This window comes from Castor canadensis, chromosome 13, assembly GCF_047511655.1.
Source record: "Castor canadensis chromosome 13, mCasCan1.hap1v2, whole genome shotgun sequence".
Lineage (NCBI taxonomy): Eukaryota > Metazoa > Chordata > Mammalia > Rodentia > Castoridae > Castor > Castor canadensis.
Window position 1 is genome coordinate 37,881,791 of NC_133398.1, and position 16,445 is coordinate 37,898,235.

At 47.1% G+C, this 16,445-nt stretch overlaps 2 protein-coding genes across 9 annotated transcripts in view; one reads left to right on the forward strand and one right to left on the reverse strand.

Annotated features, from left to right (window-relative positions):
- The first annotated feature begins 4,664 nt into the window (after positions 1-4,664).
- On the forward strand, positions 4,665-6,174 carry Cimip2b (ciliary microtubule inner protein 2B). The gene is made up of 4 exons (XM_074051520.1): positions 4,665-5,225; positions 5,409-5,460; positions 5,538-5,735; positions 6,006-6,174. Exons 1-4 carry the CDS (start codon positions 5,022-5,024, stop codon positions 6,068-6,070), a joined length of 519 nt encoding a protein of 172 aa, XP_073907621.1. The 5' UTR covers positions 4,665-5,021; the 3' UTR covers positions 6,071-6,174.
- Positions 6,175-6,177: 3 nt separating this feature from the next.
- Positions 6,178-16,445, reverse strand: part of Rusc2 (RUN and SH3 domain containing 2) — a 60,517-nt gene continuing 50,249 nt past the window's right edge. For 6 of the 8 annotated variants that reach the window (XM_074051513.1, XM_074051516.1, XM_074051514.1 and 3 more), the window contains 10 exons: positions 11,625-12,266; positions 11,222-11,407; positions 10,911-11,051; positions 9,696-9,772; positions 9,333-9,507; positions 9,141-9,246; positions 8,438-8,484; positions 7,221-8,037; positions 6,991-7,128; positions 6,178-6,906 (listed from right to left, as the gene is read on the reverse strand). In XM_074051513.1, coding sequence (XP_073907614.1) covers positions 6,705-6,906; positions 6,991-7,128; positions 7,221-8,037; positions 8,438-8,484; positions 9,141-9,246; positions 9,333-9,507; positions 9,696-9,772; positions 10,911-11,051; positions 11,222-11,407; positions 11,625-12,266 — 2,531 coding nt within the window. In that variant the 3' untranslated portion in view covers positions 6,178-6,704. The remainder of the gene's footprint in view (positions 6,907-6,990; positions 7,129-7,220; positions 8,038-8,437; positions 8,485-9,140; positions 9,247-9,332; positions 9,508-9,695; positions 9,773-10,910; positions 11,052-11,221; positions 11,408-11,624; positions 12,267-16,445) is intronic. The other 2 variants (XM_074051517.1, XM_074051519.1) reach the window with 2 other exon arrangements.

Here is a 16,445-nt window from a genome sequence, read left to right on the forward strand (position 1 = left end):
TGACCTTAGAAAGAGCAGCTGAGTGAATGTAGTTAATTATCCATATTCGCAAAACAGACTTACAATGTCTGTATTATGAAAATTTCAAACATGAAGAGAGACTGAAGGATCGAACAGTGAATAGCTGTATACCTGTCACCTAGATTCAATAGTTAGCACTGTCATACTAATTTTGTCTAATATATTTTATGCAGGATATATAATATAGTATAGTATCTTATTGTACCCTTTAAAAATAAGTTGTAGGTATCATGTTTCAGCACTACCTCCTAAGGTCATCTCCTATGTAATCACCCTTGACTCACTTTATTTAGTATATATATATGTATACATATATGTGTGTGTGCTAGGAAGAAAATATTTCTAAACATGATATATTACATTAGTTAATTTTCTAATGTTAAACCAACACTGCATTTTTTTTGAAGTATTGGGGTTGAACTCACAGCTTGCACTTGTCCCCAGCACTTTTTTGCTTTATTTTTAGACTAGGATCTTGTGTTTATGCCAGGGTGGCCTGGACTTTGATCCTCGTACTTAATCTTCCCTCATAGCTGGGATGACAGGCATGCACCACAATGCCCATCTTTTTATTGGTTGAGATGGAGCCTTGTGAACTATTTGCTGGGGCTGGCTTCAAACCCTGATCCTCCTCATCTCTTCTGCATTGCAGACGTGAGCTACCAGCACCTGGCTAGTTCTTCAAATTTTTTTCATGTCCATTTTTCAGAGCTCCTTGCTCTATGATTAAAATTTTAACCCTTTAATTCTTAAAACATTTTATCCTTGTTTTTGGTTTATGTTGATTATTTAAGAATAATAAATAAACATAGTAATAAGATATCATTATTTTGTTCTATATCTGATTATCTTAAATCTGGATCTGATTCTATTTTGATTTTGGTTTATTTCACTCATGGTGACTTGCTTCCTTGCCTGTAATTTTTTTCTATAATTAAAATTTTATTAGTAAAAACTCAAATTTCTCCCTTCCTTCCATACTCCCTTCCAGCTCAGGCTGGCTTTGAACTTGTGAACTCGATTCTGTTGTCTCAATTTCCCGAGTGCTGCGATTACACGTATGTGTCACCATGCCTGTTTTGTAAGCTCCAATCTATAGGGTTACCTTAAACTTCAACCTTTTTGTTTTGTTTTGTTTGATGGTCTCTCGCGTTGAGGAATTTTTTTAAAGGTCTTTTGATTTTTCTCTTTTTACTCATTCTTTAGAGGAGATTTATGCTTGCTCAGGGTGGACTTAGAATCAAGTGACTATATGAAATTTCACAGCAATTCCTGGACAGATCAAAAGCAGGACAGAAAGCTGTCCACTGCCATTCTGGAGACCCAGCAGGCTGTGTGGAACAGGTAGGCTGCTGCCATCGCTTTCTCACTGGACCTCCACCTTGTAAGGGACGAACTCTCCAGTTAGACTCCTCTCTGCAGCCACATCAAACACTGGCCACTGGATGTGGCAGCTGCATCAGGAGCAAGTTGTGGTTGGGTCACTGTGATGGCTACCCTCTGGAGGGAGGGACAGAGTTGGTGAGAATTCCTATGGGCTCCTTGGCTGGCTCTTTCACCTTCTTCTCAGGCAGAGCACTCTTCAGAGGCTTTGAGCCAGTCTTCACAGATGGAAATTATAATAATAATAGCAACTGGCTATTCTACCAAGGAGAGCAGGCTTTCTCCAAAACCATAAATCTGTTCCTAATTTGTATTTTTTCTTTTCTTTTGCTTTTGGCTATGCGGGGGGATCGAACCTAGGGCTTTGTGCATGCTAAACGAGTGCTCCACCATCAAGCCACACGTCAGCGCCCTTATCTAGTGTTCTTATTTCATAACCTGATTCTAACTGCCATGATCTTTTCTGCAGAAAAACCTTGTTTGAGTTCCCCTGTGTAATCTATACCCAACTTCAGATTCGAAGCTTTCCATTTTTCACTCTTCCCCCAAACTCCCAACATTTGTTACTGCCCTTGACTCTTTTCCTTTCTCCCATCCTCAACAAACACCATGAATTGCTAGTTAGCACAGAGATAAACGAGACATAGACACTGATAACTGCTCATTACTCATTGTCTCATCAATTTGATACCACTCTATGAGGTAGTAACATCAGTTTTCCCTTTGAAGCTAGAATTTGAACCTTTTTTTTTTTTAAACCCCTGAGACAGTGAGACAGCGTCTCACAGGTAGCCCAGGCTGGCCTCAAACTCATGAGCCTCCTGCTTCCTCTTCCTGTGTTTCCTGTGTGCTGGGATTACAGACATGCACCACCACTCTTGGCCTTAAAAATAATTGAAAACTTTTAAAAGTTATGATGCCTTTGACTCTAAGTAAAAGAAAATTTAGTGGCCTTAAAAATAATGACATAGAAACGTTAGTTAATGAAGTGGTTCAAATTTACTGTCAAAGACCGGGCCTTCTATTCTACCAGTCATCCTTGATGTAGTCAGGCTTCATACTCTGGTTAGCGCTCCACAAGATTTCAAGGTACCGGTCAAAGTGCTACCATCATATCCACAGAATGTCTATAGGCAGAAAGTGAATCATTTCCTCTTCTGTATCTCTTTTTAAAAGCAAAGCAACTTTTCTAAGGACTTCCCCTGTCCCAGTAGACTTTTATATTTTCCAGAATGCCAGAAGCCTCATGTAGTTGTTGGCAAGGATAAGGGGACCAGCGTGATGGACCTAGACTAGTCAAAACTGACTCCTAGGTCTGGTTCTCCAAGCATCCCCGAAGTTCTGGCCGGCTGGAATAACAAAACTGGGAAAGAGGGAGATGGGAGGAGGGAACAAGTAGAGACTGTGGCCAACAGAATACAAAGTGCAGGTTGTTAACTGTGACATACTACTGCTATTCTGGCTCTCCCCTAGGCTCTCACCCTTACTCTGACAGATCTTCTTAACTGAAAGCCAAGTTCACTAGACTGTAAATGTATATACCAAGGTCATCCTTGGCAGAGCAGCAAAGGACATGAGATGTGTTGCTTGGGGTTCAAGGGTCTCACACAATTCCTGACAAGTCAGTGCTGTACTTGGTCAGTGCAGGCACTGTTGTGGCCTTGCCTGGGACTGGGAAGATGAGTAGAGTCTGCCTCAGAAAGGTGGCCAGCCTGGTTCTGACTCAGGCCCAAAGCTGATTTCTAATCACGCTCCATGCTCCCCCCTCTCTCTGAGATATGGTCCTTCTTCTCTTAGAAACTGGATTATTTCTTACTAAATTCCAATTTACCCCCTGGTCTTATGCCCAACTCTATTCTGCTATCTTCTTCCTCTGATTTCCCACAATAAGAATACATCCACTGAATTTACAACCATTAATTGGTCTTCCAATTGTGTTGTTAGACACTGAGAGACATTAGACAGTAAGGGAGGAAATTCCGTTTTAGTAGCTGTGTGCTGGTTTCTTCCTACTCACTGCTATATACTTTATCCTTGGAGTATCTTAAAGGCCAGGTTATTTTAACCTTCATGTTACAGTTTAGGGGATTCAGGTTCAGAAGAAGGTAAGTCTCCTGCTCTGAGAGGTTACGGTTCATGCAAGGGCACAAGCTATTCTAAGTCTATGCCTGTCTGGCCTCACACCTGTGCTCTTTTCCCTACACCCCATCCTGGCTTCACAGTCTTGAGTTAGAAAATACATTTATACATTAATTTGGGTCTCATGGGGAGAGGGTGAGAAGTAGAATCTGCATTTGTAAATGAGGACAGTGCAGTTAAGATTTGCCAAAAGGCCCATGGAATTTAGCTTATCTGACTCCCACACAGTGCATATTCTGCTACCCTGAGTGCCTAGGAGAGCATGGTTTATTTGTTTAATAAATGAGTCAGGTATTAAATAAATAATCCTGTTACATTATATTATTGAAAATAAACTTAATGTCCCTGTTCAGAGGTACCTAGGTTTCTGTCTTTCCCGTTCACATCTCTTCTGGGCTCAGGCTCCCCTCAGATCCTCTTTCCATAGTTAACTCCTGCCCCTTCCAGATGCAGAGGGGCACTGTATGTACACCTCATCCCTGCTCAGACAGGGAGGGCCTTAAGCAGGAAGTCTTCTGAAATACAGCTGAATGGCCTAACAGATACTTCCCTGAATTCCTTGAGGGTTTCTTCTTCCTGCAGTGGAGGAAGCCTTTTCCTGGCTCCAGTTAACAGGATAGCATTGGTTCCAGGGCAGACACACCAGTTTGCCTCTGTTCTCTAGCTCAGTTGTCACACCAGTACCCCACCCCTTCCTCCCTCAGCCCCACCTTTCCTCTGGTCCCATCCGCCCCTGGACACAGACACAGTACACACAGCCCAGAGGTTCAGCTGGAGGGGAAACAAAAGAACTCTTGACTATGGCTAGCAACTTCATCCTGGGGCTCAACCCTCAGAAACCTCATTATATCCCAGGGTAAGACTTTGCCCAGAGCACTCCACTGCTGGCTTCTGGAAATGGGAATCTAGGGATACAGGAGTTGGATCACCTAGACTTTGGGAGTGACATTTGGTTTGAGATGCCCAAAGCTATGTGTGGAACAGAAAGGGAAAAGCAAGGAATAGGATAGCCGTGTCTGCCCCAAAGCTTTGTGTTGTCTTCTCCATGGGAACAGGGTAACACCAGAGAGGAAGGACTGAAAGGCCAGGCAGAGGACTTAGAAATGCCTGCTCCAAATATATCTGCAGTTGAGTCTAGAAAGATCAGAGCTTCAGAGGTCTCCGCTTTCTGTCTCTAGGGATGGAGGGGTGGGGGAATCTGGAGGTGAGTGGATGGATCCAATGCTACAGGTACACTGGACACTGCCCACTACTTCAGTTCAGCATGGGCCAGACATATGGGCAGGTGACTGGTCAGCTAACTTCGAGGCCCTCCTGGCCTTGCTTGGCCTCTTGCTCACCGAACACTCCTGCCTCCCATTTGGCCTGCATGATCTTCTGAGCTTCCCAGGAGGAGGTCACCTCCCAGCGTGGGTGTGAAAGGCTCAGCTCGGGCATGATCCCTGGGTACACAGGTCTGTACAGAGCTTGTGTCCCAAATGCTCATGTATCTTCCTTGCCCTTGCCCACCAGGATTTGTACCTCAGGCACCGTTCATCTTTACCAAGAACTGCAGCCAGGTCTGGGCTGAGGCTCTGAATGATTTTACTCAGCGGCATGGGAATCAGAGGAGCGAAGAGCTGCCAGAGGAGGCCAAGGGAGACCAAGGACTGGAGGCAGAGAAGACAGAGCTGAAGCAGGAGGTGGAATAAGTGAGACCAAGAAGGCTGATGGGGAGTGGGGAGACTTACCTTTGTGTGTCCAGGTCTGGGGGAGGCCACAGATAGTGTGATTGTGGGCACAGGGGGTGGAGCTTGATGTTAGCTTCACCTGGGAGCCTGAACTTGACAACTCTAGATTTTTCTTCCATTAAACTTCTCTCATAGGCATCCCCCTACTCCATGGATGATAAAGACCCTCGGAAGTTCTTCATGTCAGGTGAGAGGAGGTGGGTAATTATCAAAAGGCATGGGGAGGCTCCTAGGAGGTCTTGACTTGGTATCCCCCCTCCCTAGGCTTCACTGGCTATGTGCCCCATGCTCGCTTCCTCTTTGGCTCCAGCTTCCCTGTGCTCACCAACCAAGCATTGCTGGAATTTGGGCAAAAGTACAGACAGGGCAGAGCCCAGAAGGATCCCAAACCTCTCCCTCCACTTCCTAGGACCTACCTTCAGAACCTGGGTCTTCTACCTCATTACGGGGGCTATGTGCCAGGTGAGAACAGCCTGAAGGAGGCTGTGGGGACTGGAATGTTTGGGTGGGAGTCTTGGGAGATTGCAGCAAATAGATTCAGGGGGGTGGGGGGAGATCTCAGATCATGTGACTTAGCTTTATCATTAGACAGAAAAGGAAACTGAGGTAGCTCACAGTGGGGAGTTAGGACCAGATTTTGGAGGGCGGTTTGGAGGGTCTAGGCAAGTGGCTGAAAATAAATGGCTTTTTCATGCCACTGACTACACATGACAGACTCTCTTGGCCACACAGGGTATAAGTTCCAGATTGGCCACACATTTGGGCACCTCACTTCCCAGAAGCAGCTCCTGGCTTAGGTACCTGGACTTCAAATTCTCCCTTCCTTTTTATCCTATCTCACTTGTCTTTTTGAAAGGAAGAGACATAGGCAGGAGGTTGGGCAGGGGGAGCACAAAGAAAATGGTTTGGAGGCTGAGCACCTTTTTTATTAGTAGATGTAATAAATAAATAAATACATACATTAAACAGAAGCCTGGGCTTTTCCCTCTTTTGATGACCAGGCACTGGCCACAGCCTATTTACAGCTTGGGGGAAGGGGTGTGCTTAGGGATCTGGCCCCAATACTGTTACCTATCCTCATTACCACTTCACTAGGAAACCCTACAAATGGCCTTCTGGGCCACCTCCCTCTGTAGGGACTTGCTTGTGTACACCCATGGAAGGGTTGTCCCAGATGGGCTGGGGAAATCCTAGCAGCCCAATGCTATGTCCCTTTCCTCCTTTCCTGGGTGGAGGTCTGGACAGGGACACTGGGACAGTTGACAGGGAGTAATTAATACTGAGTACAGGAAGCAGGTGCCAGCAGAGAGCTATGTGGCCCCCAGCTCTCAGTCTACTTTCTGTAGCCAAGCCAGAGGGCTTGGGAAGGGCTCTCATGTGCTGAGTCTAGGGGTTACTAGGATCCCTGAGGCCACCAGCATGCACAGGACCTCAGTTTTGGCTGTTTCCAGGGCTTGGACTTGGAGTTGGGGTCAAAGTCACGTAGGCCAGAGGCACCAAGCCAGTGTCAGAGCCACGGCTGCAGCGCAACCAGTCTCCTCCAGCTGGACCCAGCACCCGTAGGATATCTCCCTTGTGGAAGCTCAGCTGTTCAGGGCCTGTGGCCAGATGGTGACACAGTGCCTGTACTTCACTGGAGAAACAACAAATGGAGATCAGAGAAACCCCATCAAAAGCCAAACCCAGACCCCCAAACCTTCCATTTCCCCAGGCTCACCATGGAGGCTTGGATGACAGGGCTGCACAGTGTGGCTCCTGCAGGCTCTCCTTGGGCTCAGGCTCCCGGCGGGCACCCACTGTCTGTGCCACTAGTTGGAACATAGACTTGTCCAGGTTCAGCCAGTCTGAGGGCAGCCTAGGGGAGAGTAGCCAGGCTCTGGCTCTGTCTGTGTCCTGGCTTAGATCAGGCTCCCTCACTCCCCGTCTACAACTGGGGTAGGTTCTCACCTGTTTGTGGGCCGGGCCTCCCGCTGAGCTTTTCGGGAACCAAAGAGGTGTCCCCACTTGATGCCCCCAGGCGAAGGCTCTGAGTTCCCTTCCTCATTTTCTGCTGGTGGGGCTGTGGGCCCCTCCTTCTCCCGACTGCACCTCAGCTCAGCCAGCACAGAGTCAGGGGGGCTCCCCATCCAGAAGGGCCAGCCCCTCTCTCGGCCAAGGGCCTCCTCAGAAGCAGGGCAGGCCTCAGCCCCTTCTACTACTCCCTCTCGGGGGGGTGGAGCCTGGGGAAGCCCCCCACTTCCTACCCCTTTCTTTTTCTCACCACTACCGCCACTGCTGTTGCTGCTACCTCGAGGGAACCTAGAACCCTCAGTGGAACTATCGATGTAGACCTGGGAGCTCTGCATGAGCTGGTACCACCAGCCAGCCTGCCCTCCTCTGGCCCACCTACCATTCCCTGAGCCCCCAGCTACCTCTGTCCCCTCTTCTTCATCCTCTTCTCCACCTTCTGGGGCACCCACACCCTTCACTCGCTCCCCAGGGGCTGCCCTGTCCATGTCTCCAGGGCCCTCCTGGCCCCGGGCCCGGGCTAACTGCAGTGTTGAGTGGGCAGACAATAGCAGGTCCTGGGACACCCGCAGAAGTTCCTTGTGCTGCCGCTGCTGTTGCCCACTTTGCAGCAGTCGATACTGGAACAGCAAGTCGAGGCTGAAGGGCAGCAGGGCCAGGGGCTGTAGCAGCAAAAGCAGCTCCTCAAAGAGACCAGGGCACACGGTGTGAGCAGCACTCAGGAAGCCCCAGGGTTGGTAATGAGTCTGGATGATATCTAGGGGAAAGAGGGACTATCAGCACAGAGAAGTACAACCTGGCCCAAATAGGACACTGAAGGCAAGCTGGGTGAGCCACTGTATACTGCCACACAAGCTGTGTACTATGTTCCTATGTACAGAGTTGCTCCTGCAGTTGTGCAGTCCATATATTCTACCACCCAAAGTGATGATTCTGAGTTTAGAAGAAAGAGATGTTGGGGTGAGTGCCACCCCAACTTCCAGATTTCCTGAGATTCCTGCCGTTCTCAGGAATCTGAGAGCTGGGGGAAGACTCTGAACCCCAAAGCTCTGAGGAGGAAAGCCTGTGTGGTACTCCTCCCCACTTTTGGCTTCTGAGGATATGTTTTTGAGCCTCTGGTCTATGCTGAGTTTGAGAAAACAGGTTCCAGACATTACCTTCGTGGTTATAGAGATGATTAAACCAGAATTCCAGGGACCGGATGCTGTAGGCAAAAGGTGGAAAGAGTTGAGTCTTGCATGGATAGAGCCAGGTAATACAAGGGAGGCAGATAAAGGGAGGAAGTACAGATGAATGCCTCCTTTCTATGGCAGGGATTCTACTTAGCTCACTTCATGTAATACAGCTCTGGAAAGTCAGTGGGGAGTGGATGAACATGATCACAAGCCAGCTGTTTCCTCCACAGAATGGAGTCAGCTTGCACAAGACCCAACAAGTCAGGTGACCACTGAATGAGGCACCAGCAACTCAGGGTCAAAGCAGATGCCCAGGGCCCTTCTTGAAAAAGAATACTGCCTACAAAGTGGGTTCTGAGGTGGGCCCGGGCTTCAAGCAGGGTTTGGAAGCCAAGGTAGAGTGGAGAAGATCAGCGGTCACAAGATTCAAAGAAACTGAGATATCCAATTAATGTCCATGTAGGCCAGGTTATGGATTTGTAATGCAAAAGAGCTTGTTAGTGACCAGTAACAGAGGTGGTGGGTGCAGTGGGAAAGTACTGTCTGCAGAGCTGTAGCTGGCTGGGAGACGGTGAGCCTGAGGCCTGGCCCAGACCCTGCAGATCCACCCCTCGGTCTTGTTGCTTAGAGGAGGCGCCCTGCCGGGGTGGGTGGTTTAGGAGACCTTGCCTCTCCACACACTCACTTGAGCAGGCCAAGGATGAAGGCATTGAAGCGCATGGTATGACTAGTGAGCTCTGGAAACTGGCTGACTTTGTTGTAGAGGCCATGCAGGACCTTAGTAGATGGACCTGGAAGACAGGGTTGGAGGTCACATGGCCAATTTCTGGACCCCTAAATTCAGTCTGGTGTCCCAGTGTTACCACCCAGCACTCACCCAGCTGTGTGGATGCCTCAACCACACTCCATGGCATGTTCTTACGTTGCCCGATGATAACATCTAGTACAAAGGCCTTGAGCCCGTCCTCCAGCACGGCCTGGACCGCAGGGCACAAGTACTTCAGAACCAGATGGCCTACGTTGGGGCTCACAGAACTGTTTCCCAGCTTTGCCTGCAGGTACAGTAGGGAAGTTCAGGAAGTCATGAGAAGCCTGATCTTGGTTCTTAGTTGACCCTCAAGGTTCCCATCCCTGAGTTCCACCTCTGGGCTACAAATGCAACAGAGCAAGGGAAGGTGGCAGTACATGACAGGTGAGGGTCTGTAGAGCAAAGCTCAGGTTTCCATATTTTCTTGCCTACCTTCACCCCAGGATCCCGGCTTGTGCCAAAATGGGCCACAATGAGGTCCACAGCAGTGTTGACAGCTTTTATCAGCCCTACAAAGAGGAATTTGATGTGACAGGTCCTGGAGCAAGTCCCTAGACAGCCCAGTGTGTACTGAACTCTCAGTGGGGATGGGCAATACTCCCACACTTACTCAAAGTCTCCCAACAGGTCTCATGGAGACATCTGACCCTGCCTCTTTCCTGTTTATGCCAGTTCTCAAGCCCCTCCTTGTCTTACCTTCTAGCCTGGAGCAACCTCATGCTACACTACCAAGACCTTCAACTTCCTCATTCCTTAATCCTCTTATTGCAGTCCTGATCAATTCAACTATCAGTCTTCTCTGTTCTGAGAAACCAGGCCACTGACTGCTATTGGAGAAAACCCAGGTCCCTTACACTGGTGCCAGGCAAGGGCGATTCTTTGGCACGTGCCTTGGCAGCACCCTCTGCTGTACCCTCAAGTTGTCCTGCCAAACTTTTACCTCTCTTCACACAGGGACCAGCCACTGGCCATGAATTCCAAAAAACATAACTATTCTGGGGATCTATGCTCCCTCCCCACTCTTGTACTCCCTCTTCTACTCCCTGTTCATTTTAGAAGCAGGTGGCTGTTCCCCTCTTCCAAAACTTTGAATCTCACTCAGCCTCTGTAAGGACCATCAATTTTATCTTTATTCCCCCTCTTTCACAAGCTTTTGCTCTTGCTAGGCAAGTGCTCTATCACTTGAGTCAAACATGGCCCAGTCCATGTTTCTGGTGTTTAGCCCACAATTGTGCCTGATTATTTCCCCATCATCTCCCTGAAACTGCTCAATGGACACTTATTTGCCAAATAGAGTGGTTCTTGTCAGACCTCATCTTAGATGTCACCAACATGCTTATCCAAGCTGCCAGGTTCTAAAGTATCTTCAATTACACTCACTGGAATGCTTAGGCACTTATTTATTATGTGGCAGTTTCCTATACTTAGCTCCTGAGGAAAGGGGCTGAAGCCTGATTCCTAAGCATCTGATAAATGACTCTTGCTCACTCCCACAGTAACCAAATGTCTACCTCTTTGCTAATGCTCTCCATATCCTTCCCAGCACTTGGAGTTTAAGACAGGGAGATTTCCTGGAGGGTTAGATAGTAGAGGTGTGAATAGGCAGTGACAGCAGAATTCCCAGCCTGAGCTAGAAGTTATAAGCACCTTTTTTCTGAAGCAGGTCAATGGAAATGGCCTCTGAGTTGCCATCTGGAGACAGACAAAACTCAGCTGGAGGCTTCTCAGTCAAGGAAAAGGGGTCTTGGAAGTCAGGACAGGTCAGTGGTAATGGCTTCACTATGTGACCTGGAAAAGAAAGAAAAATGAAACCTAAATAACTCTCTTTCTAAGAGTTCCAGCTCAGTTGAGTGCCTCATACCCTTTGAGACATGTTCCCATGGGAATGACCCCTTCTCCAGCCCTGCCCAGTCATGGCAAAACCTGCCCTGGGAGGACTGGGGACCTTGCCCACACACCAGTCAGTCGGCAGTTAAGATGATTGGCAGCACTGAAGGAACCAGGGAACTCAAAAATGGGGTTTCTGCGGGCCAGTCGAGCTTCCTGTGGCCTCCGGTCTAGGCTCCCTGACAAACCAGGTGGCCCTAGTGGGTTTTTCCTCCTGTATTCCCGCCACTTGAGGGCTTGAGGGGATAGGTGGTTGGCTGGAAGCAGAACAGATCAAAAGAAACAGACAAGCAAGAGTTAGGAGACAGTAGTTCATATCTATCCAATGCCCATGTAAATCACTAAGGTTAGGAGGGTTAGGAAGATATAGATGCTGGGGCAGAAGATGAATCATTTTAACCTGTAACCCCAGGTAAAGTATAAGGAACTGTTCAAAGAAGAGAGAATTGCTTGGGCTGGGGATGAAGCTCATACCATTATTGGGCCTAGAAGCCATGCTGCCCTCACCACCTCCTCGGGCCAGGCTCTCTGCCCGGCTGAAGCCAGATCTCCAGGAGCCCAGAGGTGGCAAGCTTCCTGTTCCATGGAGTCGGTACTCAGCCAAGGTCAGTATCTTCTGATCCTCCTTCGGTGGCTGCTGGGAGGTAGCAGGTGGGATAGTAGGAGGACAGGAGTGGCTCCATGGGGGTAAGTTTTCTGTGGCTGTAGCCTGCTCAGGAGGAGGGGAGCACGAAGTAGAGGCAGAAGAGTCAGTGCTGGGCCCAAAGGCGCCAGCACTCCGGATAGGGGAATAGCTTCCCAGGGGTGACGGCCGTGAGGTCTCTGGCTCAGGCCCAGCTTTTCTGGAACTTCTGCCAGTGGTTTGGGGTGTGGATGCCTGTGGCTCCCCTGAGGGAACTGGGGCTTGGCCTTGAGCAGTAGGAGCAGCTGGTAGGGCAGGCTGATGTGCACGGCTGCAGCCTGAGAGGCTATAGAGTTGGGAAAGGCTGTGGAGGGCCCGGGCCTTGGCCAACTGCTTGGGGAAGTGGTGCTGGAAAACAAAGGGCTGGATGGGCAGCGTGGTTGGCCTCTGCTCCTTGCTGTAGCGAAGGACTGGTCGGCTCTCAGCACCACCCCCTGTAGCAGCAGGAATGGAAGAGGAATCAGATGGACAGACATTGAAACCCACATGAGATGAAATATAGAAGCAGCAATAGGAGATGATGTGCACTGGGAAAGATGGGCAGGGCCTAGTTGTAGGAACTGAAAGGAGCTGGAATAATCCAAGTTTGTGGATAGGATACTGCTCCTTTTTCTGAATAATGTTTCCTAGGTGTTAAGACATATCTTAAGGTTCAATTCTTGTATCTCACTTTACACTTTCTCCCTTGCACAGGATAGCTTAATTGCAGACATTCATACAGATGACTCCCAAACCCAAATACTTGACCACCCTCCTAACCTCTAGATCATTCTACCATAGGACTCTGCTTTCACTTAAAATTTGCTATTTTAAAACATCTCATCTATCACCTTTGCTTTTTTCTGATGACTTCCATTTGTGTCAATGGCAGAACTACCAATTACAGATTTTCAGTGTTACGTTGTTATTGACTTCAAGCTTTCACTCATTCACCATCCCATCTCCACTCACACCAGCACATTTCATTCTTGAGCAAATTTAACGATAATAATTGTTGCACCCAGAGCCAGCCTTCCTGTTATTCCTGTCCACCTGCACTCCACTCTTCCATGATCTTGCTGGAATCTCAGAGTTCACATCTGCTCCTTCTGCACAGGGGTGTGTTCCCCAATTCTGGGCATCTTTTTTTTTTTTCAGCCAGTCTTCAGGTCAACATCCCTCAAGAAATTGGGTTCAGAACTAAGCACAGAACTCTAGGTCACTGCACCCTGCGACAGTGTTTGTGTTCTGGACCAAGCTCCTAGTAATACTGCACATGCTGTGGACATCTGAATGAACACAAGGTGGCGCCATAAGCACTCTCAGGGCCTAAAACCCTGGGCATGACTGCAAGAATGGCTCAACAATTCTACGAGGGAGAGGGGCGAGGTGGGGAGGGTGTTTTCTAGGTTTTAAATTCAGGGCCTGTGCTTGCCAGGCAGGTGCCATATCACTTGACTCTTCCCTCCCCCCACCCCCAGTCCTAAGAAATTAGTTTAGTATTCTTACTTGACAGAGCAGGAAAATTTAAATTTAGACATTAAATCAGTGATGAAGTTCACACAGCCAGGAAGTGAAGTGGCAGAGCTGGAATTTTGCCTAAGCCAGAGTCTGACTTTGGGGCTAGTGTTTTCTCTACTACATTATTCCACACACAAAGTGTATTAGCCCTCATCTTTTCTTATTTATATCAGTGAGTCATAGGGATGGGAACCACAACCTCCTCAGGAAGGTGTTTCAGAATTATGCCCTGGGGAGATTTTTCACACCATAGCCTCCTGCCATCCCCAGTGCTTAGAAAGCACTTGTCATCCTTGCTATGTTCTAGCCATACTTCCCTTGGTCTTTAATCATGCCAAGTTCACTAACATCTTGGGGCCTTTTATACCTGCTGTTCCTTCTGCCCGAAATCGTCTTATCTCTCAGACCTCAACTCTAACATCACTCTGCCAAATAAGACTTTCTCAGACCACCCTAGCCCCTCTGACAAGTCATTCTATCCTACTACCCTTTCTTTTTTTTTTGCATGGAGTATATCTTTTTAATATGTTTATTGTCTATCATTTCTCATAAGAGCTCCAGAAAAGTGGAGATGTATCTCTAGTGCCTAAAATAGGGCCTGGTGCAAAGTAAGTACTGAATAATTAAATGATCTCCTTTCTTGATTCAGGTCAATTTTACTGCATCTAGAATCATCTTACATAAGTCAGCTAGCTTTTTGAAAGACCAATTTATCTCCTGTAGTTCCTACTTCCTAAATGTTATCAGACAAGTAGGTGCCCACACATGCCACAAATTAGGCTGCTCTCCCCTCAAATTTCCACACCTGTCATCCCCATCAACTCTTACTTTTCCTACCGCATCCCCATTTTTAGATGGTACTGGGGTTTGAACTCAGGGCCTCCTATTTACTAGGCAGGGGCTCTACCACTTGAGCTACACCTTCAGTATCCCATCCCCATTTTTAAGCACACTGGTTTTCCTATTGATTAGGTAGGTCTTCTTTCTTTCTGACTATTTTAGTCACATTTCAAGTCTGAGTTGATGATAGTTATTACATTAGGTCTTCTCAACCATAGCCTTATTATACCCCCTATATAAAGTATATCTGAATCATTTACTTATTGCTACTCTTTAAAAAATACTCCCTGTTGTCACCCTGTGGTGGTGCATGGCTGTGATCCCAGCACTTGGGAAAGTAGAGGCAGGAGAATCTTGAGTTCAAGGCCAGCCTGGGCTATTTAGTGAGACCCCTGTATAAAAAAAAAAGAAAATCCTTCCTGTTAAGTTCCCAGAATATGATATGGCACAGGAAAATAAGGGCAGGTAAGAAGGGGGCCCATTTTGGGCAATGGGTCTTAGTACCCTCAGGGAGTACAGAGAAAACAAATTTTCTCACTTTTCTATGTGACAGCTCTTTAAAAAAAAACTGGAAACAGATCACATTCACTTGAATTTGTTCACCTGGGTGAAACAGCCATAGGTTATGTGGTTCCTTCTTAAAATGCAGTGGCCAGAACTCTATGGAATACTGGTGGCACTCCCTGTTTCAGAGTTCCAGACTCTTCCCCACCTGTGAATGCATCTGTCATTTTAACTTTTTTGCAAGTCCTTCGAAACTGCTGATTCATTCTGAGTTTGCAATCAATTAGATATCCCAAATCAACTCAAGTACAGCTTACATATTAAACTTCACATTGGTCCCTGCCTTCTGAGTTTTGTTCTTTTAAGATTTGGCAAGATCCTTTTGAATCTTGATTCTGTTGCTCAGAATCTCAAAGAGCCTCTTTAGCTTCCTCCTGTCATTACCAGATTGAATCAATCTGTCTCTTCTTTCGCCACCCATAAATTCAGTGAAATGTCATTCATTTTTTTCATTCAAAAGAGGGTTTACAGAATCAAAACAAGAGCCCTGCGGTTGATCACTGGAGTCTTAGGAATAGAGTAGCATCTTGATATGAAAAGTCTTAACTGACAGAAAAAATACTTTTAATGTCTTTCCCCCCATCTCTGATCAGGATTTTTCTTACCCTCAGAATGCAGCCATAGCACCCCCACTAGACACTGCAGTCTAAAGGAGAGGAAGGTTCCAAAGGGCTCCGGCCAATCCCTGCCCCTGCCTTCTTCCCTACAGAAACTCCTTGCATGTCTGCCTAAAGGGCAGCTCTTTTGTGTATGTTTGGGAGTGTGAAGTCTTTTGATAGACTGAGATTCTTATTAGCACAGATAATATATGCATTTATGGCTTTTTAAATCCCTTTCTTTTGAGAAGCCAAGAAACCCAACCTAAGCTTTGGGGGAACTCCTCACCTCTGCTTTACCTGACCTTTCCTTCCAAGTCCTCTGAGGTCTGGCTTCTGCCCTCTCTACTCTGAATGTTGTCTTCAGGATTTGTGTTAGTTTAGGTAATTTCTCTTTAGACCTCATTTGGTTGACCCTGTTTTTTATTTTTTGAAACTTTTTCCTCCTGCGTTCCCATGATTCCTCTTTTCTGATTTTTCTGGCTAATTCACCTCAGACTCTTGAGGGTTGCTATGCTCACCCCTTAAACCACAGTATTCCCAGGGCTCTTTGTTTGCTTTATAACTCCACACATTCTTCCTGGATGCTTTCACTCCCTTAAATAGCTTCAACTACTTATTCCAATGACTTCCCAGTTTACATGGTGGTCTCTTCTGACTTGAAGGGAGACACCCTTTCTAGACCATCTTCCAATCACTAGTGAGCTTTCTAATATGCAAGTCAAAACATGGCATTAAGCAAACAAGAAAACAAACCAAACAACAAGGCTACTTCCCTGATAAAAATCCTTCAATGATTCCATTCTTATCCAGAGTACCTATGCCAAATTAGGTTATTTGCAGTTCCTGGAGAGCACAAAGCTATTATTCTCTGCCTTTGTGGTTTTGCACAGACTATTTTATGAACCTAGAATGTTCTTACAAGTTTCCACAAAACCTAATCCTAGTCATCCTTCTAGACTAGGTTTAAGTACAGACACATTAGCAGTCCTCCCCTGACATTTCAGCACAATTTAGATACCCCTCTCACCACCCAGTACCATACGCTACCACCACCTTTGCATTTCAATGATCTCTTTCTATCTTTGGTTGGGATTCCTTGAGGACACAGAT

What these genes read in the sequence shown, in the direction of transcription:
- Cimip2b (XM_074051520.1), top strand. Translation starts at nt 5,022, where the DNA reads ATGCTCATGTATCTTCCTTGCCCTTGCCCACCAGGATTTGTACCTCAG. An exon ending in AGACAGAGCTGAAGCAGGAG is followed by an intron (nt 5,226 to 5,408) that starts GTGGAATAAGTG and finishes CTTCTCTCATAG; the next exon opens with GCATCCCCCTACTCCATGGA. An exon ending in TTACGGGGGCTATGTGCCAG is followed by an intron (nt 5,736 to 6,005) that starts GTGAGAACAGCC and finishes TTGGCCACACAG; the next exon opens with GGTATAAGTTCCAGATTGGC.